Source organism: Canis lupus, chromosome 14 (assembly GCF_003254725.2).
Source record: "Canis lupus dingo isolate Sandy chromosome 14, ASM325472v2, whole genome shotgun sequence".
Classification (NCBI taxonomy): domain Eukaryota; kingdom Metazoa; phylum Chordata; class Mammalia; order Carnivora; family Canidae; genus Canis; species Canis lupus.
The window spans coordinates 40,560,574-40,586,676 of record NC_064256.1 but is presented as its reverse complement, the minus strand read 5'-3'; the positions used below and the strand labels follow the sequence as shown (position 1 = coordinate 40,586,676).

General features: G+C 37.7%; 2 protein-coding genes across 2 annotated transcripts in view; one reads left to right on the top strand and one right to left on the bottom strand.

Moving 5' to 3' along the window:
* Positions 1-26,103, top strand: part of HIBADH (3-hydroxyisobutyrate dehydrogenase) — a 108,670-nt gene that overhangs the window by 63,297 nt on the left and 19,270 nt on the right. The gene's annotated exons all lie outside the window — the stretch shown is intronic.
* On the bottom strand, positions 21,587-21,949 carry LOC125752483 (NADH dehydrogenase [ubiquinone] 1 alpha subcomplex subunit 3). Its single transcript, XM_049093750.1, has one exon. The coding sequence runs from the start codon at positions 21,929-21,931 to the stop codon at positions 21,677-21,679; it is 255 nt and encodes an 84-aa protein (XP_048949707.1). The 5' UTR covers positions 21,932-21,949; the 3' UTR covers positions 21,587-21,676.

Below are 26,103 nucleotides of genomic sequence, written 5' to 3'. Positions count from 1 at the left end.
CAATTTGTTTTCTTCCTTAAAGGCTAGGCTGGTTGCCCAAGAGGAGGCCTCCGAAACATAAAAAATTGGAAAATTTGGACACGTGCACATGTGTTTCCTCTCCTTGCAGGCAATACCACATTCTGCTCAGAGAGCAGGTACATCAGCATGTTGCTGTTCAGGCTTCCTCTGCTTCTTATTGCCTTCACGAACCCTGTGGCCAGTGTGCTTACATCCACCATTCTGGGATTTGCTTCTCTCTGCATCAGGCATGTAGCTGATACATTGTTCCCCCAAGCCTGCTCAGTCTTTTCAGCCTGCCCTTTCACACCCTCCACAGTCTGGATCTGACTGAATTTTCTATTCTTTTTTTTTTTTACTACTTTTCTCCACAGGCCTTTTCTTCTAGGATTTTACTTATTCATTTAAATTTTTTTTTTTTTTTTTTTTTTTTTAAGATTTTACTTATTTATTTGAGAGAGAGTGAGAGTAGGGCTGGGCCACTCAGGTAGAGGGAGAAAGAGTCCCAAGCAGGCTCCGTGCTGAGTGCAGGGCCTGGTACAGGGCTCCATCCTACCCCCTGAGATCATGACCTGAGCCGAAATCAAGAGTCAGATGCTTAACCAACTGAGCTACCCAGCTGCCCCTCTACTAGGGTTTTTTTAAAGATATTATTTATTTATTCATGAAAGACAGAGAGAAGCAGAGACATAGGTAGAGGGAGAAGCAGGCTCCATGCAGGGAGCCTGATGTGGGACTCGATCCCGGGTCTCCAAGATCACGCCCTGGGCTGAAGGCAAATGCTCAACTGCGGAGCTACCCAGGCATCCCTCTACTAGGATTTTTTTTCTTTTTTTTCCTCTACTAGGATTTTAATCTAATTTTTTTATCTTGCAAACTCGGCCCAAATGGATGCTACCTCCTATAATTTCCTCTTTGGGGAGAAGTGATCCTTCCTGTGAACTGCTATTAAATGTAAAGCACTTAACCATCCTGCCTTGTGTTATAATGACATATATATGTGTGATCTCTCCTCATCATACTGTATATCTATTAAGTCCAGGGTTTCTTGGCAAATAAATTAAAAATCCTAAAATTCCCAACCAAAAGACCCTTTTGTAGGGCGTCAAGATTTATAATTTTACGCTGGGAAAACTTATTTATTTATTTATTTTTAAAAGATTTTATTTATTTATTCATGAGACAGAGAGAGAGGGGCAGAGACACAGGCAGAGGGAGAAGCAGGCTCCATGCAGGGAGCCTGATGTGGAACTCAATCCCAGGACTCCAGGATCATGCCCTGGGCCAGAGGCAGGCACTAAACCGCTGAAGCACCCAGGGATCCCTATGCTGGGAAAATTGAAAATAATTTTATAATGCTAAGGTTTGTGAGTTGTGGGTTATCCTTTATTGGAAATTTTTTTCACAAAATATAGACCTTTGTCCATTAAAATGAGTTCTGTCTGAACACCTACAAACTAAGAGTCAACTTGCTTTTCCTGATTACCTACATTGTAATACCACTGAGACTACAAGAGTTCTTTATTAAATCTCCTGGGAGAAAAATGTATTTTATACTTTGAAGGGATGTTCCTTACATTTGCATAGTTCTATCTTGAAGAAATTGAGAGTTTAGTTAAAAATAACTTTTTGCTTATAAATGGTACAAATTCCTTGCGTTTCTATAAAAATAAGAAATGTGGAAGATATGTGGATTCTAAACTTGAGCTGTTTTTTTCAATGATTATTTCCAGTGAATGTAGTATATAAATTCCATATTTTTAGAGCATATCCTGGAGGCTTAATAAGTAAAAAGTTTCACATGCCTAAACCTATGTATGTACTTTATTATAATAGAAACTGATTTACAGGGGTTTTGTTTGTTTATAAATCAAATGTGGAGAGTCATCAGTTCGAATTTGAATGTGCTTTTCCTTTGCAACAACATCTAATATATTTAGGTCCCTATTTTCAACCCCAAATATATTCAGTCCAGAGTATTCTGGAATTATGATGCTATTAATATCACGTTGCTGCAGGTAATGATTTAGAGATCCATCTTGGGATCCTAGTCCTTCTTGCCCCTTCAGAAAACCTCACTACTTCCCCCTCTTCTTCCTTCTAAGCTGAAGGATGTAAAATTTCCTGTGGGAACTCATATCTTCCAAAATTTCAACTGTGTCATCCCAGTAGAGTTTTCCTAATTCTGTATTTCTATCATAGACTTTTCTACTTTGTAGAGATGCATTTTTATTTCTTGAATCCCTTAAGTCAAACTCATTCTCTAAGTCAAACTCATCTTTTCTATAAAACTAGTTCTTCTCTTGATTCTCTTATTATAACATACCACAGTTTCAGATTTTCTGATCTTTTAGGTTCAGACTCTGAGAATAGCACTGTTCTCTTTTGTTGAAGAGAAATATAACACAAGCCACATGGGTAATTTTAAATTACTAGTAGCAGCATTGAAATGTAATAAGAAACACAGTTGAACGCCATTTTGTTATTCTTTTTTCTGTAATTATGTAATTAAAGACTTTATTTTTAAGTATTCGCTCCACCTAGTTTGGGGCTCAAACTCAATCACGAGATCAAGATTTGCATGCTTCACCAACTGTGCCAGCCAGGCACCACAACATCATTATAATAATATATTTTGTGTGATGTAATATAAATACAATTATATTATACAAATAATATATTTTGTGTGATGTAATATAAATACAATTGTATAATTTCCTTGTGTAATCAATATAAAAATTATTGAGATATTTTACACCCAATTTTTCATAATAAGTCTTTGAAATCTGGTGTGTATTTTATACCTAAAGCACATGTCATTTTGAACTAAGTGTATTTCAAATTCTCAACAGTCACATGTGGCTAATAGCAACTATCCTGGATACTACACAGCCTTTAGATTGTTGTTATGTATATTTCTCATCAGCCAGTGCATGTTGTGGATCTTCATTGTCAAAGTTCTTCAGTGCTTGCATGGAAATTTACAGGTTTGTCCTCCTTTCCTTTCTTCCATCCTTCTATTCCTATTGTGAGGATTGTATATATATACATACATATAATATAAATTGCTGGGTTACAGTAGGTCATAGTCCTTTTAGGAATTGACACTCTAGTAAGTGAGGTGGACATGGAAAAAGACACTGTATTACAGTGCATATTGATAATTGCTGTAAGAGAGGTATAAATGAGTGCCATGATAAATTGATGTTATAGTTTGAGTTATTTATATTTATTGGATTGACTTCTAGGCCAGTTGCTTTCCTGAAGAGCCTGGTAGGTATTTACCATGCATTATGGAGTTAAGTAAGGACGTTCCAAGAAAAAGAGATCATTTTTGAGGATTGGAATTGGAAAAGAGCATGGCATATTTGAAGATCAATTTAGAGTCAGTATATCTGGAGTTTTAATTGTTCCAAATTCAGCTATTTTTTCTTTTCTTTTCTTTTCTTTTCTTTTCTTTTCTTTTCTTTTCTTTTCTTTTCTTTTCTTTTCTTTCTTTTCTTTCTTTTCCTTTCTTTCTGAATGGAGGGTAGGTACAGAGGAAAAGAGAGGATCTCAAGCAGGCTCCACACCCAGTGCAGAGCTTGTTTCGGGGCTTGATCCCACAACCCTGGATCATGACCTGAGCAAAAATCAAGAGTCTGACACCTAAGCCAATGGGCCACCTAGGCACCCCTGTTTACTGTTTTCTAAATAAATCCCATACTTTTATGCTTTTATGTATTTGCTTTCACAGTTCACTTCACCTGGAATTTCTTTCTCTGCCCCAAGTCATTCCCTACCCCAGTATATCATGATCTTAATCATCTTTAATGGCCCATATTGATCTGATCTTTTTAGTAAAGTTTTGCCTACTCATTTTTCCTAGTTTCAGTCCACAAATGCTTGTAAGGTTTTCCTCCTTTGAATTTTGAATACTTTTTATGGCAGTTAATTTTCTTAGTATTAAAGTTAATTTTTCTAGTGAAATAACTCTTGTTTGGATCACAAAACAATTTGAACAGGAATCCTGTCTTAATTATTTTTTATATCCAAAGAGCCAAGAATGGGTTGAAGATATATATAGAAGATATTCAGTAAATACTTGATTTGTGTATAGTAAATATTTTTTATGAGATGTTTCAAATAAGCAAAACTAAGTAAAGCATAAAATTAAAGAGATCTAGAGATTCCCAGTACTTAATGTTTCCTTTTAGATTACTTTCACAGAAAGTAGTCATAAACTTGATTAACTACTATATCTAGTTAGACGGAATTTCTTGATTTTACTTGTAAAAGTAGATGCCATAAAAGCAACATTCTATTGTAAATTTTTAGTGTAATACAGGTACTAATGGTAAAGATGAAACCTGTTTTATTATCAGAAAAGAGTTAAAGATATCCTGGCATAAAAAATAAGATGGAAATCAATCTTTCCTTTGACATTTAAGGACCCATTTTGTTTCTTTACATAACCATCTACCGCTTCAGGCAGTATAGTAGATTAGGTATGTTAAAATGTCCTCCTGTCATAAAGCACCCAGGTGCTGGATAAATTACAACAAGCATACTTTAAATGCATTTCAGATTCCTCGAAAAATAAGGGAAATCCTCAATGACTAAATAACTGAATAGTAACTTGAAATCAGAGTGAGGAACTGAGAAGCTCCAGGGACAATGTTGATTCCAAGAACCAGGGGTTGAAGTTGTTAATATTCATGGGCCAAGAATCATATGAGTTTAATGGGAAACTAGGCCTTGTGCTCACACAAAATAAGAAAGCTGATCCCTGCATCCCTCTCCTCACCTCCACAAGCCAAAATACCCAGAGGCTATTCCCTCAGGGAAAGGGGTGGTCTGCTGATAAAGGGGATTAACTGGTAAATCTGTCTATGCTGATTATAGGTCATAGAAAATAAAATCTATCAGTCTCCCCTGATTTTTTGTAATTTTGTAATTTTGATTCTTATGGGTGTAGAGTTTAGATTTAAACAGTGCACCCAATTGGGAAAACACTCAACCAATATATTTAAGGGCTTTTTTTTTTTTTAAAGTAGCCTCGAACCCACAACTCTGAGGTCAAGACCTGAGCTGAGATCAAGAGTCAGATACTCAACCTACTGACCCACCTAGGCACCCCAGATTTTGAGTTGGTAAGGCTGGCAGGGCCTGTCATCTATAAAAAGAATAAAAATTCTTTCTGGAGAAAATAATCTTAATCCAGGATTCTCAAATATTAAGCACAGTAGATATGAGCTGACCAAAGAAAGAAAAAGAAAACCCAGACTCATAGGAGGATAAGTCACCAGAGCAAGAGTCAACAGGAACAAACAATTTAATATCTATTAACTACAGATACTGAAGTTCCCCAAATAGAATATAAAGTGACTATATATAAAATGTTTAAAGAAATAAAATATGGAATTAAAAATAGATGGGCAGGGAAGAAGAGAATATCAGAAAAGAGTAATCAAGTTTGGAAAAAAATTGAAATTTAAAAATCAATAGATAAATGACACATAGGAGCTGAAGAGAAAATTAGTGAATAGGAAGATTTTTAAAAAATATTTTATTTATTTATTCATAAGAGAGACAGAGAAAGAGGCTGAGACAGGCAGAGGGAGAAGCAGGCTTCCTGTGGGGAGCCTGATGTAGAACTTGATCTCAAGACCCTGGGATCACAGCCTGAGCTGAAGGCAGATGCTCAACCACTGAGCCACCCAGGTGCCCCTAGGAAGAGAGATCTAAAGAAATAATCCAAATGTAATACCGAAAGATTTGGAGATGGAAAACATGAAAGAAATGTTAAGAGACATGGATTGCTAGGAAGAAAAAGTCAAACATGCATTTGAATAGAGTTCCAGATGGAATGGGGGCAAATGGTCAACATGATAATGTCTGAAAATATTCCAGAATTGATATAAATCCTCAGAAACAGGAAGCACAAGATACACAAAATAGGAATTAAAAAAAAGAAATTTTACTAAGTACATGGTTGTAAAACTGCAAAATACCAACAATAAAAGACAAAAAAGATTTAAAATAGAAAGATAAATCACCTACAAAAGAACAAGAGTTTGATACCCAACTTTCTACCAGCATTATTGAGGTATAATCTGGTATAATGAAATTCATCCATTTTAAGTTTTAGAGATTGATGAGTTTGGACAATTAAATATAATTATGTAATCGTCACAATTAAATATAGAATATTTCCATCACCCTAGAAAATTCCCTCATGCACCCTGCTTTTGAAAGATTTTGTATATATATATTCTTAAATATTTTATTTATTTATACATGAGGGACACACAGAGGCAGAGACAGGCAGAAGGAGAAGCAGGCTCCCTGAAGGGAGCTTGATGTGGAACTCAAGCCCAGGACCCCAGGATCATGACTTGAGCCAAAGGCAGATTCTGCTCAACCACTGAGCCACCCAGGTGTACCTGAAAGATTTTATTTTAAGTAATCTCTACACCTAACATGGAGCTCAAATTTACAACCCAAGATCAAGAGTCACATGCTCTACCAACTGAGCCAGCTAGGTACCCCTCCCTCATGCCCCTTTGTAGTCACTCCCTCCCGCCCAGTTCTAGATAATCACTGATGGCTTTTTGTTACTATAGTTTTGTCTATCCTAGAATATGTAACAATATCATGCAACTATGCCTGTGGGATTCATACAATATGTAATCTTTTGTGTGAGTAGCAGACTTCTTAAGAACAACAATGGAAGCCAGAAGGCAGGGGGGATCAGTCAAAGTTGACAGATAACTTGTCAACTTAGAATTTACATCCAGCAAAACTATTCCTAAAGAATGATGGAGATATTCCAGTTCTGGGTAAGATGGAGTGAAAAAACACTGCCTTTTTTCTCCTACTAAATAGAACTGAAAACCTTGGACAGACTGCATGGAGCAGCTATTTGAGAACTCAGGAAAGTAAATAGTAGGTAGCAGGTAGATTGGAGAAGGGAAACAGAATCTGAAGTACAAAAGCTCTGCCAGCAAACTCTCTGAAGCCCTTCCCCTACCTTTGTGTCTCTCAGCCTGGATTCAAAGAGAGTGTGAATTCTGGAACTGTGCATGGGTATAAACAACAAAGGAACTTTCTAGTCTTAAGAAGCAGGAACAGGGGCCCTATGAGACAAAAAGAAATGGGAAAAAATAACTTTTTTTTCCTCCTAGCACTGCCACACTGACAGTCCTTACTCCGGAAACTGGAATTCTGTGGTAGCAGTGGCTGCCATGCAGACACTTAAAAATTTGAGCAGGGAAATCCTTCTCTCTTACCAGAGGAACTATGGTCCAAAGAGTAGGGAGGAATCCCTGTTGCTTTTTACTTTCTTTATTCTTCTTCTCCTTGGTCCCAGATACATACTCTTTTTCATGAATTGTAGGACATTATAGGCAGAGGACCAAAAAGGGAGGATTGGAAGTGAGAGTACTGGAACGTCAGTTGGGAAGTAGTTCATAGGAGGGAATTCAAGAAAAGTATCCCATATGTTGTATAAATTGTTGTGATCCTCCAGAGTCATACAGCATGGATCTCATCCTAAATAGCATACCAAAGCATGTAAGAACTTTATGGCCAAGTGTCAGACTGGCTCCTGGCTAATGCACATGTAGAACAGATTAAAATAGTACTGCAAAGACTTTGAAAACTGAACTCACATTGGGACCAAAGCCCACAAAAGGCACATTGCAGTTTGGTTTGACCCTAACCTGGTTGGTTGCCTGGTAAACAAAGAGGCAAAACCCCAAACATAATATTCTTCATAAAATTTGAATAAGACCTAGAGTCTCATATAATATTCCAGATGTCTATGATATGAAAAATTACTTGACATAGGAAGAGCCAGGAAGTCTGATATATTCTCAAGTGAAAAGATAGTCAAGGGATCCCTGGGTGGCACAGCGGTTTGGCGCCTGCCTTTGGCCCAGGGCGCGATCCTGGAGACCCGGGATCGAATCCCACATCGGGTTCCCGGTGCATGGAGCCTGCTTCTCCCTCTGCCTGTGTCTCTGCCTCTCTCTCTCTCTCTGTGACTATCATAAATAAATAAAAATTAAAAAAAAAAAGATAGTTAAGATGTCAATCCTGAAATTACAAGGCAGTGACTTTAAAATAGCTATTATAACTGTGTTCTAAGATATAAAGAAATAGAAGCAATTAAAACCAAATTAACATTTTATAACTGAAAAATACAGTAACTAAAAATATGAAAGGAAAAAAAACACTGGATGTATTTAAAAGCAGAGTGGATATGACAAAGGAAGGAGTCCGTGAATTTGGAGACAGAAATGACTTAAATAGAAATTATTCATTCTGAGCAACAGAGAAAAAAGGCTTAGGAAAATAAACAGAGCTTCATGATCCTTGAGGTAATATCAAAAGGTCTAACATTCATGACATTGGAATTCTAAAAGAGATGAGAGAGTGTGGTACAGAAAAAATACTTGAAAAAAAATGACTGAAAGCCCACCATATTTGACAAAAGACAAACTTATAAATCCAACCAACTCAGCCTGAAAAAGTATAGACTCAAAGAAACTCATGCCCAGCTCGAGTGAAATCAAACTTCTGAAAACCAGAGCAAAAGAAAAAAAATCTGGAAAGCAGTCAGAGAAAACTGGTGCATTATAGGGCAACAATGATTGGGAAGACTTCAGAGAAACCATGAGTCCCAAAGGCAGTGGAATAACACTTTGCAGTGCTGAAATCAGAATTCTGTATTTGGCAAAATGTCCTTCAAGAATGAAGGTCAAATAGGGAAACTCTCAGCTAAAGGAAAAACTAAGAATTGATCTCCTAAAGACGTATTCTAAAAACATTAAGTACTGCACCTAATAGAATAGCCTTAAAATGTAAAATGCAAAAAAAGTATAGACTCACAAGGAGAAATTGACAAATAAGGGACACCATCATGGTGGAGCAGGTCAGTATCCCTCTCTTAAGCAATTGATCATCAAACAACAATAAAAATTGATCAGGAGATAGATTTGAATAGCACACACAATGAAGTTGGTCAGGAGAACGTATATAGAACCTGTTACTTAGAAATTGAATAAGAAATGTATTCCTCAAGACTTGGAAAAGTTAGGGGCACCTGGCTGGCTCATTTGGAAGAGCATCTGACTTTTGATCTTGGGAGTTTGAGCCCCTAGAGATTACAAAAAAAAAAAAAAACCCTTGGAAAAATTTTTTTTTTCCTTGGAAAAATTATTAAAAATTAACCACACAGTAGACCACAAAGCAAGTCTTCAATACTGAAGCATCTATATCTTATAGATTGCATTCTCTAGCCACAGTGCAATTTAATTAGATATCAATAGCAAAATAAATAAATAAAACATTTCTATACATTTGAAATTTAAATCACTTTTCTAAAGAATTCATATTCTTTAGTCAAAGAAGTTATATAATATTTAAAACTATAAAGTGGGGATGCAGCTAACAAGGACTTTTAGGAAAAAGTAAATCCAACTTTTGAATGGAATTTGAAAGTATAAGGAAGCAAGCTGAGTATAAGAAAAAGCTTCTAGAAATTAAAAAAAAATTCCTAAATAAAAATAAAGTATATATTGAAGGATAAAATGAACTCAACAGCATCAAAAACCAAACAACCCAATTTAAAAATGGGCGAAGGACTTGAGTAGACACTTCTCCAAGAAAGGTATACAAATAGCCAATAAAATATTGAAGAAATGGAGCACCTGGGTGGCTTAGTTGGTTTAAGCGTCTGATTTCAGCTCAAGTCATAATCTCAGGGTTCTGGGATTAAGCCCCATGTTGGGCTCCAGGCTCAGTGGAATCTGTTTCTCCCTCTCCATCTGCACCACCCCTGCTGTGTGTGTGTGCACTCTCTTTCTCTCTCAAATAAATAAAATCTTAAAACAAAACAAAACATGCTCAACATTATTATATTTTAAAGATTTTATTTATTCATGAGAGACACACACACACCCACAGAGGCAGAGACCCAGGCATAGGGAGAAACAATCTCCATGCAGGAAGCCTGACGCGGGACTCAATCCTGGGTCTCCAGGATCATGCCCTGGGCTGAAGGCGGCGCTAAACCACTGAGCCACCCAGGCTGCCCACATGCTCAACATTATTAGTCATTATAGAAGTGCAAATCAAAACCACAGTGAGATACCACTTCACACTCATTAAAATCCAGGCTTTTATGAAACAGCAAGTATTAGTGGAGATGTGGAGAAATTGGAACCCTGGTGCATTGTTTGTGGGAAGTAAAATGGTACACCTTCTATGGAAAATGGTATGGTGGTTCATCAAAAAATTAAACAGAGTATGACTATATGATCTAGTAATTTTACTTCTGGGTATATACCTGAAATAATTGAAAACAGGAACTTGGAAAGTGTTTAACCAGTGTTAACAGTGGCAATTTTTACAGTGGCCAGAAAGTAGAAACAATTCAAGTGTCCATTGATGGATGAATGGATAAACAAATGTGGTATGTGCATGCAATAAAATGTTATTCAGCCTTAAAATAGAATGAAATTCTAATACATGCTATAATACGGATGAACCTTGAAGCTGTTAGGCTAAGTGAAATAAGATAGACATAAAAGGACAAATACTGAATGATTTCTTCTCCCCACTCCCTTTCCTCTGTCAGTCATCAGTCTAATCTCTGTATTTATAGGTATCATTCTGTTTTTTGTTTATTTCTGTTTTTTGTTTCCACATATGAGTGAAACCATAAGGTATTTGTCTTTCTCTGATACATTTCACTTAGCATAATACCCCCCTTTTTAAAAAAGATTTTATCCATTTGAGAGAGAGCATGCAAGGGAGATTGCACCAGTGGGGGGCTGGGAAGGGCAAAGGAAGGGGAAGAAGCAGGCTCCCCACTGAGCAGGACCCTGGGATCAGGACCTGAGGTGAAGGCCAATGCTTAATGGACTGAGCCACCCAGGCACCCTTAGCATAATACTCTTTAGGTTCAACCATGTTGTTGCAAAAGGCAAGATCTGAACCTTTTTATAGTGCCATAATATTCCATATATATATATATATATATACACACACACATATACACACATACACATACTACATACTAACCACATCTTTCTTATCTGTTTATCTGTCAGTGGACACTTAGATTGCCTCTCTGTCTTGGCTATTGTAAATAATGCTGCAGTAAATGTAGGGGTGTCTATATCTTTTCGAATGAGTGTGTTCATTTTCTTCAGGTAAATACCCAGTAGTAGAATTATTGGATCATATGATATTTCTTTCTTAAATTTTTTGAGGAATCTTCATATGTTTTCCACAGTGGCTGTACCAATTTATATTCCCATCAACAGTTTGTGAGAGTTCTTTTTTCTCTACATCCTCACCAACACTTCTTACCTTTTTTATTTTAGCCATTTTAACAAGTGTAAGGTGATCTCTCGTTGTAGTTCTGATTTGCTTTTCCCTGGTGGTTAGTGATGTTGAGCATCTTTTTATATTTCTGTTGGCTGTCTGTATGTTATCTTTGGAAAAATGTTATTCAGGTCCTATGTTTTTAAATTGGAGTATTCAGTTTTTTGGTGTTGAGTTGTATAAGTTCTTTACATGTTCCGGATATAGTATTTTCTAACTTGTACAGGTTTCTATGATATTCCTCACCTTCTGTTTCCATTAACAAATAAAGAAAAAAACTTCTAGTAAAATTTTAGAAAATTTAAGTAAAATGCTATTTGTTATTTTCTACATTATAAGACTTCCTCCACTTCTCTTGTTGCTGAAAATTTCCTACTATCAATTTATTATATGGTTATTATGCAAAGAGCTTAGGACCTAGGGGAAACAAATAGGTGAACAACTATAATAGTGATGTGATCAAATAAAATGTGTGTGGAGGATGCACGGACAGGCTTACTGAGTACTTCTAGGATGGGAGTTAGAAATAACACTTAAGGGACGCCTGGGTGGCTCAGTGGTTGAGCGTCTGCCTTGGGCTCAGGGTGTGATCCTGGGGTCCTGGGATTGAGTCCCACATCGGGCTCCCTGTAGGGAACCTGCATCTCCCTCTGCCTATGTCTCTGTTGCTCTCTCTGTGTCCCTCATGAATAAATAAATAAATCTTTAAAAAGAAAACACTCGAGCTCAACTTTTGAAGAATAAGTGGATTTTTGCTAGCTAAGCAGAGCCTGAGATGAGTGCTAGAGTTGAGAGTGAGTGTGGGTACAGTATACCAGGAAAAGACAGCATGAGTGTAGGGAGACAAGAAAGATGAAGTTCAGGCAGCCCTGGTGGCACAGCGGTTTGGCGCCGCCTGCAGCCTGGGGTGTGATCCTGGAGACCCGGGATCGAGTCCCACATCAGGCTCCCTGCATGGAGCCTGCTTCTCCCTCTGCCTGTGTCTCTGCCTCTCTCTCTCTCTCTCTGTCTCTCATGAATAAATAAAATCTTTATTCATGAATAAATAAATTATCTTTATTCATGAGAGACAGAGAGAGAGGCAGAGACACAGGCAGAGAGAGAAGCAGGCTCCTTGCAGGAGGCCCGATGTGGGACTCGGTCCTGGGACTCCAGGATCACACCCTGGGCTGAAGGCAGACGCTTAACCACTGAGCCACCCAGGCGGTCCTGAAGTTCATCTTTTGTACATGGAGAAAAGAAGGAATCATCTTGTTTGACTGGAATACCATTTGTTGGGTGTTAGGGGCTGAGAAATTAATCTAGAAAGGTGAGGTGAAATCAAATTTGGAAAAACCTTGCATGCCATCCTGAAAAACTTGTAATCTTGAGGTAAGTTAGAGATGTTGAAAGATTGCAAGGAGATGAATAAGATGCATAGTTCTCATGGCATTGGTGACAGTGGGTTCAGGGGAGAGTATGCAGGCAGTGGAAGACCAACTAAGGTGTTGCAATATTTTAGGTGAAAGATGAACGAGCCACAACTAGAGCCAGTAACAGGAAATGGAAAGAAAAAAATAGGAGAAAAATAAAATATGGTTTGTTAAGATGGTACAGTAAATTCGTGTTTCAATGTATGTGTTCTGTTCAAAGTGCATGAAAATCATAGAATATAGTAGTAGAATATACAAGAAAAGAAGTAGGATGTGGTTGTGCTTCCAGGTAAGATACATGTCTCCATGAACCAGAAACAGTGGAAATACAGTGTATTAAGCCAATGCTAAAGCCATTGGCTAGCTAAGCTCTGAGTCTAAAACTGGGCAGTAGTTGCTGGGAGTTCTGTTCCTGGGTAGAAAGTGCTCCATGTGAAGAATGAAGACTGGTCCCAGGCACACAGCTGGCCGACTGTGAAGCTCAAATCCCCTGCTGACCATTGCCTCGGGCTATAGTTCTTAACAGGCTTTGAACCTAGGACATGGAAAGACATTACAGTGGTAAGACCAGGCACTGAACCAAGCCATCTGTTGGCTCTGTGGATCTGATCTGTGATTTCCCTAATATCCCTAAAGAGCAGGAACCCCGACCCCCAGCCAGTTTAAGAACCCATCCTAAATTGGGGCCCGGGAAGCCAAAATAGACAACTGTAAAATCATATACAGGGAGAAGTGAGTACAGATGGCCAGGGCAAGGGTAGGGTAGAGAGTAAGCAAAACGTTTTCCATTTCATTCCACAAGCCTGCAAACTGAAATCCTACATACTTAAAAAAGAAGTTAGCCAACAAAATAATCATATCTCAGGAATTATTAAATGATACACTTTAGCAAGAAGAAAAATTCAATCTAAGTAGAGAGGCAGAGAATATAAGGAACAATCATGAGCATAAAATGATACTTGAAGTCAAATTATTAACTAAGTATTGGCTATTTTAAAAACCTATTTTTGTGTGTTTAAAAAAAGATAAAAAACTCTGGACAATAAGACTTACTGTGTGTGGGGGGGTAGAGTGATGTCCCCTGTTTTAATGTGTACTAAGGTTCACATTGTGCGAGAGAAAATAGAAATCCTGAAAAACTTCAGGATGTTAATAGAAAAATTATAGTTATATGTTTAAAGTTTTTAGGGATTATCATTTAGAAGAATAGAAAAGTGATTGATAGCTTGCAAGGCCCACAGGAAAGTAAAAAGGAACTTATAAGACTTTTATCAATACAATAAATTTAGGAGGGAAACAAAGGAAAAATGAAGGTAAATATAAAATATGTGTTAGAAATATGTCTAATCAAATAAATGTAAGCAAATTAAATTCACTTTTCATGAAATTAAGCTTAAAAATCCACCTATGTACTCTCCATGAGACATGCTCAAACATCTTTAAAAAGGAAAAACTATACCAAAAGGGAAAGAAAATGCAGTGAGAAAGTATTAACTGAAAGAGAAATTTCAGAACAGAATCAACAGAAATTAGTAGCTGGATGTAGAAAGATAGAAAGAAGTCAAAGAATTCTAAGGTAGCATTTCCTGAAACACAGTCCCAGAGAAAACTAATTCTGAGGATGTTCCTTGAAAAAAAAAAAGGAATTTTGTGATCAAGTAAATTTGAGAAATGGTGCATTTTCCTGTCCCCCTCTTGGACATATTCATGGTGCATATTTGCTTATTTAAATAAGCCCTTACATTCGTAGACATTTGTTTAACTTTGTTTAGCCAGGTGTGTGTTTTACCACAAAATCTGTAATCAATTTGAGGGACTTCAGTGGAGTTTGGAAATGACTAGGAAAGCTCTCAAATGAACAGAAGAACTTCAGGAACCAAGAATCGAGCGCTTGGTGGTGCTAAAAACACTATCCCCCCTATTTTCTGTCTTTATTATTTGCTTCTTTCTGTTATGCTTTGCATGTCAACCTCATTATCTTACTGCATACACTTTTCACGTGAGCCCTCAGCAGCCATAGCTTAGCAACCCAGGGCAGAACTCTCAGCTTTGTTGGATTTGCTTGGCCCCCTGGGCTAGCTACTGGTTGTCCAAAGGATGGGATGCCTTTATGGTCCATGACTATAGCCCTATGGCCAGAGGGGCAGGATTTGTTAACAGGAGGATGGGAAAGCTTATTGGCTGGAAACAAACAAAACATGGCTACCACATCACTGTAAATACCATTAATATCTTGTGGCAGTATGTTCTAGGAAACTGACCTTGAGAAATGCTGCCATGGGAGTTCTAGTGTTTGCGAATCACAGTAATGTCTTGACTGAGAAAGGACATGCAGGAGGAGGAACCTGTTTGGGGTCTGCACGAGGAGAGAATGGAAAGACAAAAGTTGCTTGAACATGTGGAGCTAATTAGAGTGGAAATATTTTGTTTTGTTTTAGATTAGAAGATTTTTGAGTCTAGAGACTATTAAAATACCGTCCTGCCTTGAAGCTACCTGGCACAGTGCTCTGTACTGTAGTAGGAGTTCAGTAAAGTTGAATAGGTATATGAATTAGCTGCAATAAATTGATCAATCTCACAAATTAGGAGAATTGGAGAGGAGATATGTTTTGTAGGTGAGGGCGCTGAGGCTCCAAGTGGTTCATTTGCACAAAATAATACTGTTAGTGTCAGAGCTGGGGTTTGAGCCAGGTCTGCCGTGCCTCCACTACGCTGCTGTGTTCTGTGCAGGCTGTGCCTCACTGAAGAAACCTGAATTAAGGATGAAATTCAGCTTACTCTCCACATGCAGACTTGGTTTTCTTACCTTCTAATTGCTTAGGGTAAAGACGTTTTCTGATTTGCTTCTGCACAGGGACTGCCTTCTTAGGATTGGTCCACCTTGAATTGTAACATTCTACAATTCATACAAAGGCACAATGATTTCTCATGCCTGTGGGGAGAAGGGAAATTAAATAACCGTAGCTTCTTGGCCTGAATCTGGCTTTGTAATTAGGCCGAGCAGCAGCCCTCACTTTGCTCCCAATTATTATCTTGGAATTATTGCCTTCTCTTAAATCTTGGAGCCATCTCACTTCGCTTTACATCCTCTCCTATTTGTTATCACCACCCTTTAGCCCAACCATGCCAAGACTCTAGGTGGCATCTCATTTTTATGAATGTTGGCATGTCTATATCTGTGGCACGTACAACACGTTGGAATATTTCCCCCCTACTACCATGTTTGGCTTAACTTTAAATACCAGTTCCTATGGATTTATAATCATTTGCTTCCTTTGTTAGCCCAAGCTTTTGATTTAACCAATTCTTGATTGTGAATCTTGTGCTTTGGTCAGTCTTTTGCTTTTTTCAACTTATTAACTCCTAGATGACCTCTCAGCTGAACTTGTGCATATGGTCTTTGGGGAAGCCACCTGACCTAGTAAAGTTAGGATACTACTGGGAATTAGAGGATCTTAGTTTTACCTGTTTGCCTCAACTGTGTACATTTGCTTATTTTCTATTAATTGTTATTTTTTAAATGAAGTTTATAAGACTAGTATGGCTTTCCTCTATTTTCTCTAGATAACTACATTAAGGGTTCATAAAAGTCATTGTATTAAACATCAATATAACAGCATCTCACTGAAATACTCTGGTTTTTTAGTGTGTGAGAATCAGAATACCACCATTAAAAAGAAAAAATGTAAAAAAAAAAAGAAAAAAAAAAGAAAAAATGTTTTGGTTTTCTTTTAAAATTAATTTTTAATTATGGTAAAATACACATAGTGTAAAAGTTATCATCTTAACCAGTATATGGTTCAGTTCAGTAGTACTATCTACATTCACAGTTTTGTTCAACCATCATCACCATTTGTCTCCAGGACTCTTTTTATCTTGCAAAACCGAAATGATATGCTCCTTAAACAGTAACCCTTTATTCCCCTCTTCCCCCAGCCCCTGGGGTGAGTCACCATTTTGCTTTCTATCTTCATGTGAATTTGACTATCTGGGTACCTCATGTAAGTGTAATCACGATCATGTATTTGTCATTTTATGACTGGCCTGTATGACTTAGCATGATGTCCTCCAGGTTCATCCATGTTTAGCATGTGTCAGAATTTCTTTCAAGACTGAATAATGTTCTATTGTGTGTATGTATCACATATTGTTTAATCATTCATCCATTGATGAACATTTGAGTTGTTTCCACCTTTTGGCTATTATGAATAATGCCACTATGAAAATTGGTGTACAAATATCTCTTCAAGACCCTGCTTTCAGTTCTTTAGGACATATATCCAGAAATGGAATTGCTAGATCATATGGTGATTCTACTTTTATTTTTGAGGAACTACCATACTGTTTTCCATAGTAGCTGCATCATTTTATATTCCTACCAACAGTGCATAAACATTCTAATTCTCACATTCTTGCCACTAGTTGTATCTGTTTTGCCTTATAGTAGCCATCCTAATAGGTATGAGGTTTTGTTTGGTATTTACAGAATAAATTCTGACTCAGATATATTGAGCTGGGATCTAGACTTGGAACAAGTTGACTGTTGTCTTTGTACTTGACATACTGTACAAGTTACAACTATTAGCTATGCATGTAGTCAGGAAGTACAGTGTATTAAAGGGTAAGAAGGGAAGGCTATCTATGAGATGGTGATGTATGTGTTTTATTCTTTATTTTCAAAAAAGGGGCAAGAAATACTCCTTTTTGCTATGATTCATTCTCATGAAACCAGATAAAGAATTCTCTCCACTTCTATTGTCAACATTCAGGTGTTGCCTTTATCACATATTTGGTCTCACAACACTTTGTAAAAGTTTTATTACACGGGTTTTAGTACTTGAAGTCGACCACAAATATAATGATTTTTTATTACTTCCTATAGGAGTGTTTTCTACTCAATAAGGAAATAGATCCAAACCCTGTGTAAACAGCCTATCCTTGATCCTCATGCAAATCTGGTTATTTATTCTTTCTTAATGTTATGTTGTGCAACATCAAAAATGGCTGCAGAACAATATGTAATACCTGAGGGCCTAGAAAGAACAAGAGTGGACTGAGTCCAGCTTACATTTAGAAGCACCACTTCTGGGGATCTCTGGGTGGCTCAACAGCTTAGCGCCTGCCTTCGGCCCAGGGCGTGATCCTGGAGTCCAGGGATAAAGTCCTGCATCGGGCTCCCTGCATAGAGTTTGCTTCTTCCTCTGCCTGTGTCTTTGCCTCTCTGTGTGTCTCTCATGAATGAGTAAATCTTAAAAAAAAAAAAAAAAAAAAAAAGCACCACTTCTTCAATTGTGCCCACTCAAAATTTCAAGAGTCCAGATTCTCAAAGGGATTTCTGAGTGGTTTCCAGGGATGATAATTCCTCCTTAGCTGAGTATAGCTTTAAAAAGTTAAAACACAGCCTTCTTTTTAGTTTCTTACTGTCCTTAGTTTACCCCAGTTAGCTATGAGGTTATCATCTTGACTTTTCTTCTTCTTACTCTATCATTTCTCTGTCAGCCATCACTTCTTTTTTACTTACACCCAAAGTTGTAACAGACTATACATGAGCAATCAATTCTCTGTAAAATAGATGGCAGGTGATCATCACACTGGATTTTCTTCTCAAGCAGACTGGAGGCGGGGAAAACCCTAGAGCAGTGTGGAATTTGGCAGTGATTGGATTACTCAAAGTTTGGTTTTTGGCCTTGTTTTACTTTGTGATTGTTTAATATATATTTTTTAAGATTTTATTTATTTATTCATGAGAGAGAGAGAGAGGTGCAGAGACACAGGCAGAGGGAGAAGTAGGCTTCCTGCAAGGAGCCTGACATAGGACTCGATCCCGGATCCCAGGATCACGCTCTGAGCGGAAGGCAGACGCTCAACCACTGAGCCACCCAGGCGTCCCTACTTTGTGATTGTTAATGCTGAATGCAAGGAATGTATAGAAGATATCAGATACCTATCACAGAAAAATGTTGCAAATTATAAAGCTCCTAAAGAAAGTAAAATAGAAGGACATCAAAGTTGCATACTATTTAATGAAAGATTTTTTTTTACTTGGCTTTTGGGAATTATTTTTAAAGCTAAAAGATACGTTGTCTGCAAGATGGAGTTTTTAAAATCACAATCTCCAAAGACATTAAGTTAACTTTTTCCTTAGACTCCAGAGATTAAGCTTTCAGAGGCCTAGACTTTCATTGCAGTCCAACACTATGCACCATCTTCATCTGGCATGAATGTGAGGGAATTGGTTTTCAAAGTGATTTTCAAAATGAAAGCAAGCCATTTTGTTTTCTGGTTTACCCCATCCTTTAAAAAAAAACAAAAAACCCTACTCTGTTTCTGTATGATGGCTTCTGTACTGCACTCACTGGTCCTTCTCGAGCCAGCCCAGCTCCATGTGAAACGTTCTGTTGCTCTTTCAGCATAAGCAGGTCTATTGTGATATTTATCTGAATTCAAACAAGGCTAATTAAAAGAGCTGCTGACAGTTGTTGTGATCTGACTTTGACTGCAGCTTGATGGTCATTATGGGTAAATAATGAACCAGGTCTGCAAATGTAGCAGCTGCCAACTTGGGATAGAAGAACGGCTATTGCTTCCAATTTAAGGATCTATCGACCGCTTCCCTTCTCCCTGCAGATCTTCTACAGAAAACTAATGTTTTCTGCTGCTGTGTATTGTGGTTTCAGCTGTTTCAGATATAGCCTATAATTTCCTTCTTTAATATTTAACTTAGGACATTATTAGCTTTCAGAGTTAACAACTTTTCTATTTTGAAGAAGTTCAGCTTTGTCCTTATGTATGCTATAACTAGCTAACCAGCTGTAGTTTATGTGTTTCATTTATATTATGCAGAAAGCAGCTAGTCTTAGAATAACAAGGTATAGCTTTATGAAGATGTTTCAAAATCTTGTGTAGATGTTTTGTTTTTGTTTTTTAAGAGATAGATGCATGTCCCTTGCTTTTGTTTTCTTAAAGATAGACACCTGCTGCCAAACATTAGTTTCAGGTTTTGTTCACCTCATCAGTAACTTGAAATATTTTGATGCAAAATCTCTATCAATGCAGAGAAACTTCAGTGACTTTCATTAAAATGCAATACTGAATACACTGTCACTCCATCATGAGCTTTTCCTCGTCCTATTAGCAAGTAGGGACAGGTGCATTAAAGGTAAGAGAAAAGGCATATTGTATTCATAGATTAATATACTTTCCTGCAGATTTTCCACACTTAGAAAATATAACTTCTGGATTTAAAAGTCACATTCTAGAATTTAACACCAGCCAGTACTTAACAACACATCCCTAGCATTTGTTCACCTGCCACGGAAAAGGCTATCTGCATTATGTAAAGCATGAGGGTACAGTGGTGCTTTGTGCATAATGCAGCAGAGCTTCGAGATCTTGCTGGGAGGAAATGATCCCAAACATGCCCCTAAAAGACAAGTCTTACTTTGAAAAATAATGATGAAAAATTGCTTATTTCTCCCATGTATTTGTGTCTGTGTTTATTTCAGGAAAAACTAACTAAACTTTGTTTATCTGACTCTAGAATAGTGTTGAGAGTGTTTTTGCTTTTCTGTTTCCAGCATGGATAATGCCAGAAATAGTGTTAACAAGGGGTTATGTTATGCTGGCTTATGTTAAACCAGATCACCCTCTAACATGTGCAGAGCCATTCATCTGTGTCACCAAAACCCAAGAGAACATCTGACATGGACTCTGAAACAGAAACAGTGATCACTTACAAATCAAACATGGCACGCTCTAAACTGATTGTGCACGGCAATCTTTTCTAGAAAGGACAACTAATTGAACATGATAAAGTGTAAAGTTAATTAACACCCTTAAATTTGTTGATTACTTTCACGGGATTATATTGTTCGTTGAGTAGCAGCTTTCTGTCCCAGCTGTCGCCTTCTTCAGCGAATGTCGCTGGTAAACAATAGAGACACCATAACAAGTCGTAAATGGTCCCTGTGACAGCAGCCCCTTGTGAGGCTGCATCTGTAGAAAATGATTAGAACAATTGCATTTTAAAGACGGCTCACATTGCAGCCCAAGTCCCATTGGTCCTCTTCTTGATCTCTTTTGATGGCAGACTGGTTAAAACATTTAAGTTCTTTTGAGTAAATTAAGTGATTTACTACGTTTTTGCTATATATCAATGAGAGTGCTTTGGTGGCAAGATTTTTTACAGTATCAAAAACAAAGATAATTTTATTGTACTCTTTAGATTTCAGTCTCTTCCCTCTCTGGATTTGAAGGCCTCTTTCTGATAATCCTAGAATTGAAAATCATCTCCTTATTTGTGACTTGTAAATGGTTGTTCTAAGTTATCAGTACTTGTATAATGGATTTTCTGTCATAACCCTTGTTTCAGCTTCTCAGTAGGACTAAATTCCAAAGTTCAGTTCTTTGCTGCTCTTAGTCCATAGACCTTGACATATTTAAGCTGAGTAGGTTTACATGTTACATTTATTTTTTTTATAACACGTGTTTGATAACCATGGAAAATACCTTTACAAAGAATTCTTTCATTTGAGCTTCAGAGTAAGTATGGCAAGTGATTTTTTTTTTTATCACCATCTTCAGAGGAACCAAAATTAAGAGGTGTTATAACTTGTCCAGTGTGTTGAACTGTAATTGTGACCTCGCTCCAGGTCTCTTAACTCAGATTATGTGTTCTTCAGATTTTGCTTCTTCATAATAACATCTCCATACATGTGAACTTACACTTATGCATGTTTGTGCAGCAGTGAGTATGCCATTACCACATATGGAGAAGACTCCTCCAAAGTTGAGCTTTTTTTTTTTTTTTTTTTTTTTTTTTTTTTTTTTTCACTCTATGCATTTTATTGACTACAGGGAAGGGGCCACCTCCATGTCACCAGAGGTGCTCACAATTTCTTCAGCCACTCCAGACTGGGGCCCTGGGGGTCCTGGGGGTGGCTGGGCACGTCGGGCATGTTCCCATCATCTCGGAGGGGCACTGGATAGTTGTAGGGTGTGGCCTGGTTGATCATGGTGGCATATTTGGTGAAGGGACTGAAGATGGGCAGAATCACAGCGAGGCCCCCGATGGTGAAGGACGCGACCAGCACCGGCTCTTTGGCCCAGGCATCCTTGAGGAAGGCGGCGAGTCTCCCGGCCATCTTGGTCTCGGCGGCGGCCGAGCTTTTTTGATAAGCTAAAAAACATTGCCTTACTTAGTCTTAATTAATTTTTGGTTATTTTAGTAACCATTGATTTCTTTTCTGCCCACCTCATAAAAAGACTATGAACATTTATCACACACATGTTATATGCTAGGTGCTAAGATTCAAATAGCTCTTGCCCATAAGGATCCTTTACAAGATACACCAGAAAAATCATTGATTAGAGTAGTATAAGTGCTTTATTGCAGATACTGCAAATGTTATAAAAACAGAGAAAGGGGATTATGCCCATGATTTGATTCTTAGAGTTGACGTGAGTTGAGCTGATAGATAAGCAGGAGTTAGCAGGCAAAGAAAGGCAAGGGGATTTCATATAAGAGAATCACCTGGGAAAGGCATAGATACATAAAAAAAATCATTGCACATTCCAGCTACTGTAAATAGTTCGGTATGCCTAGCATGGTGGTTTCTGTTGCAGGGAGTAGGTGAGTAAACCAGAGAAGTGGGTAGAGCCCATTGACAAGAAAAGTAAAGCTTAAAAATCAGAAACCATTTTAGGAGAAAAAAGAGAAAGTTCATTGTTTCCTATGACTCAAGACAAATGGGAAGATACAGTGAGTTACGTAGTTCTTTTTGGTGAACATAAACATGCAAGTACTTCAGAAAGAATAACTTTTTTACTTAATAGAAAATAGTGTGGGGTACCTAAGTGGCTCAGTAGGTTAAGCATCTGACTCTTGATCTTGGCTCAGGTCATGATCTCAGGGTCATGGGATTGAGCTCTGCGTCGAGCTCCCTGTGGACGTGGAGCCTGTTTGGGATTCTCTCCCTTCCTCCTCATGTGCATGCACACTCTCTCCTTCTCAAAAAAAAAAAAAAAAAGGTAAATATGAAAAAGCAAACAATAATGAAATACTATATAGAAATGCTGAGTTATAGTGAATAATGTCTTCAACTGCTGGTTACGTTCATGTTGACGCCTAATTTGAGACTTAAGCCTGTTCTGATTCTTTTAACAAAACTGTCAAAGATTGGTACACAGATAAACAAACATAAAGTATTAGACTGAGATGATTATTGTCAATATTGACTCTATTGTGGTGGGCCAAGATTAGAGATATAGAACAAGAATTGAATTACTTTGAAAAATTATTGCTTTTGATATAAAAATATGATGAACATTGTTTATTATTTACCATCTTCTGCACCAAGTTCCAAATGAGAATTTTTTACACCATGTAACTCAATGCAAGAAAGAACTCCATTTTCCATGAGGCTGCTTTATTCTTCTAAATAGTGTTTGCCAGGACATCTAAGATACTCAGACTTGTATTTGAAATTCATTGCGAAATCTTGTGGTTTCATTTTTTATTTGTTCTTCATTCTGATTCTCAGTTTTCTAGTTGTTTTTCTTAATAAGCAAATTCAAATCTGTTGTGAAGAGAAATGGGGTTTTATGTGTATTTACATAACAGGCAGAACTCAGTGTCCATATTTAAAACATACAAAATTATTTGCTCAGTTCATGATGTTTTTAAACTGTTCTGAACATGATATGCAAATAGATTCAGAATACCTATATTCTTAACAAAGTTTTCAAAGCCTACTCACAGCTGATGGCAAGACTATTTCTCTTTGAGAACAATTTGTTTCCTTTTTCACCCTTTCTCTTTCTGAGAACTCATTATTCTTTCAATGACGGAGGTCAAAAAATGGAAGAAAAGAGGGAATCAGGATTTGGTGGTGATTGGCCTCCTCCATGACACTTGGTATATTATCCTACCTTTTGGCATTTACTTCTGAGTATATGTCTCTTTTCCCTAATTATATTTTATACCTTTGAGGGCAAAGACTATGTTTTATACCTACTGTGACCTTACATTTTGGACTTTCTGGAATAGTTGTATTTCAAATATTCTCCTAAGCACAAGGATGGAGCAAATTGTGGAAGTTCTGAATAGATAATTGCTGATGATATTTTTCTTCTTGGAACTTCCACATGACTATATGCAGCCCTCTCCTATAGTATGCATCTTTTACTATTTGTAATTGTCTGTTTGCCTTCTGTCTTCTCCCATCTCCATATACATGTACATACTCCACCACTACAAACACTAGGTTTCAAACTCCTTGAGGACAAGGACTATTTCTTCTTCCTTCCCAGGGTTAAGAAACCCTGACAAATGGATCTCCAGTGGTCAAATTTTTTACGTCTACCATAAGTAGGAATGGAAGGAAAAAAAAAAAAAGAAGTAATGGAGGCTTCCTGTGATACCATTGAGAGAGAGAAAAAGGCTGATTTTGAGACTTGGATTAGATTTAAAGTGTTTCTCCCCTCTAAGTTTGATTGAAATTGAAGCAGACTCCAAGAGAAGTGGTAGGTGGCCATCCCTTTAAAACAGGATAGTCCAACTGCCTATTTTGAATGGTGTGGGCATTTGCCTTTTCATTTGTACAAATGAGTTTAGTTTGTCTGGTTCTGCGGTCATGGGAGAGAAGCACTAGAGGCATCATCACAGGAAAGTGTTAGATAAAGCATTAAAGGCAACCACAAGTATTTAGGCTTGTTAGATTTAATTAATGTAGTTACTTGAGAAAATTCATTTTCTAACTCTTTTCTCTAATTTGGAGCTATTCATATGTCTTATGAAATGAAACATAAAATAAAACATGCCTTGATTTTATGTATTAATATGATAAATGTGGTGGGAAGTAGATGTATGTGAACTTGAAAAGTTCAAATTATGGAATTTTAAAAGCAGTTTGGTAATAATTTTATCTCATCTCACTTTGTAGATGAAAAGACTTAGGGCAAGGAGCATTTACAGCATTTACCTGCCTAGAATGGCAAATGCTTTATCTGTAACCCTTAGCATCTCTGTGTGTCTCTATGAAAACAGTTACCACCCAGGACTGCAGTCACCTATGTCCTTGCTCTTCCCTCCATGATTGCCTCCTTCTGTATCACTCTTTTTAGAAGAAAATTCTGTTTTACTGAGCTTCTTATGTACCAGACACTATGCACATGGTGTGAGTGAGCTAGTAGAGCTACTGCCCTCATGGAGCCAATGTTCATATGGGGAAAAGGACCAAAACTAGATAGAGGTGTCAAAATAAACAGATGGTAATAAATACTGTGAAGAAACTTAAAGCAGAAAAGGGGCTAGAGAGTGGTGGGGTGTTTTCTGATGGTCAGACTAAATGGTCAGGGAAGAGGTAAATTTGAGAAGAAACCTGAATAAAGTAGAGGAAATAAGTCATGAATATCTAGGGGAAGAACATTTTAGGCAAAAGGACAGCAAGTGCAAGGCCTTGAGATGGGAACATATTTGGTTTTTTTTTGTTTGTTTGTTTGTTTGTTTTAAGATTTTATTTATTTATTCATTCATGAGAAACACACAGAGAGAGAGAGAGGCAGAGACACAGCAGAGGGAGAAGCAGGCTCCATGCAGGGAGCCTGATGTGGGACTCGATCCCAGGTCTCCAGGATCACACCCTGGGCCAAAGGCAGGTGCCAAACCGCTGAGCCACCTGGGCTGCCTGAGATGGGAACATATTTGACCTGTTTCAGAAACAGTAGGAGTCCAGGATGGTGGGAAAGCACTGAACAAAGAAGAGAATGGGATGCGATGTGATGGGAGAGGTAACCAAGGACTGCCATCGTTGAGGTCTTTGTGGGGCTTTGTAGGACTTTGGATTTTATACTGAGAGTAATGGGAAGCTTTTGGAGGCTTCAGAGTAAGGAGAAAACATGAACTAGATCTGTTTTATTTATTTATTTAAATATTTTATTTTTTACTAGAGAAAGAGCAGGAGCAGGAGAGTCAGAGGGAGAGAGAAGGAGAAGCAGACTCACCACTGAGCAGGGAGCCTAATGCGAGACTGGATCCTAGGATCCTGAGATCATGACCTGAGCCAAAGGCAGATGCTTAACTGACTGAGCCACCTAGGTGCCCTAGATTTCTGTTTTAAAAGGGTCCCTCTGGCTGCCATATGAGGGACAGTCTATGGAAGGAAGAGCCAGAGGGAGAGCAAATAGGAGGGTGTTGCTGTAGTGCAGATGAGAGTCAGTGATGGCTCAGTCTAGGGTGGTGGAATCGGTGGGTAAGGAGAGAAGTGGCTGGATCACAAGTGTGTAACAGCGTAGGAGTGGGGTCATATGTTATTCA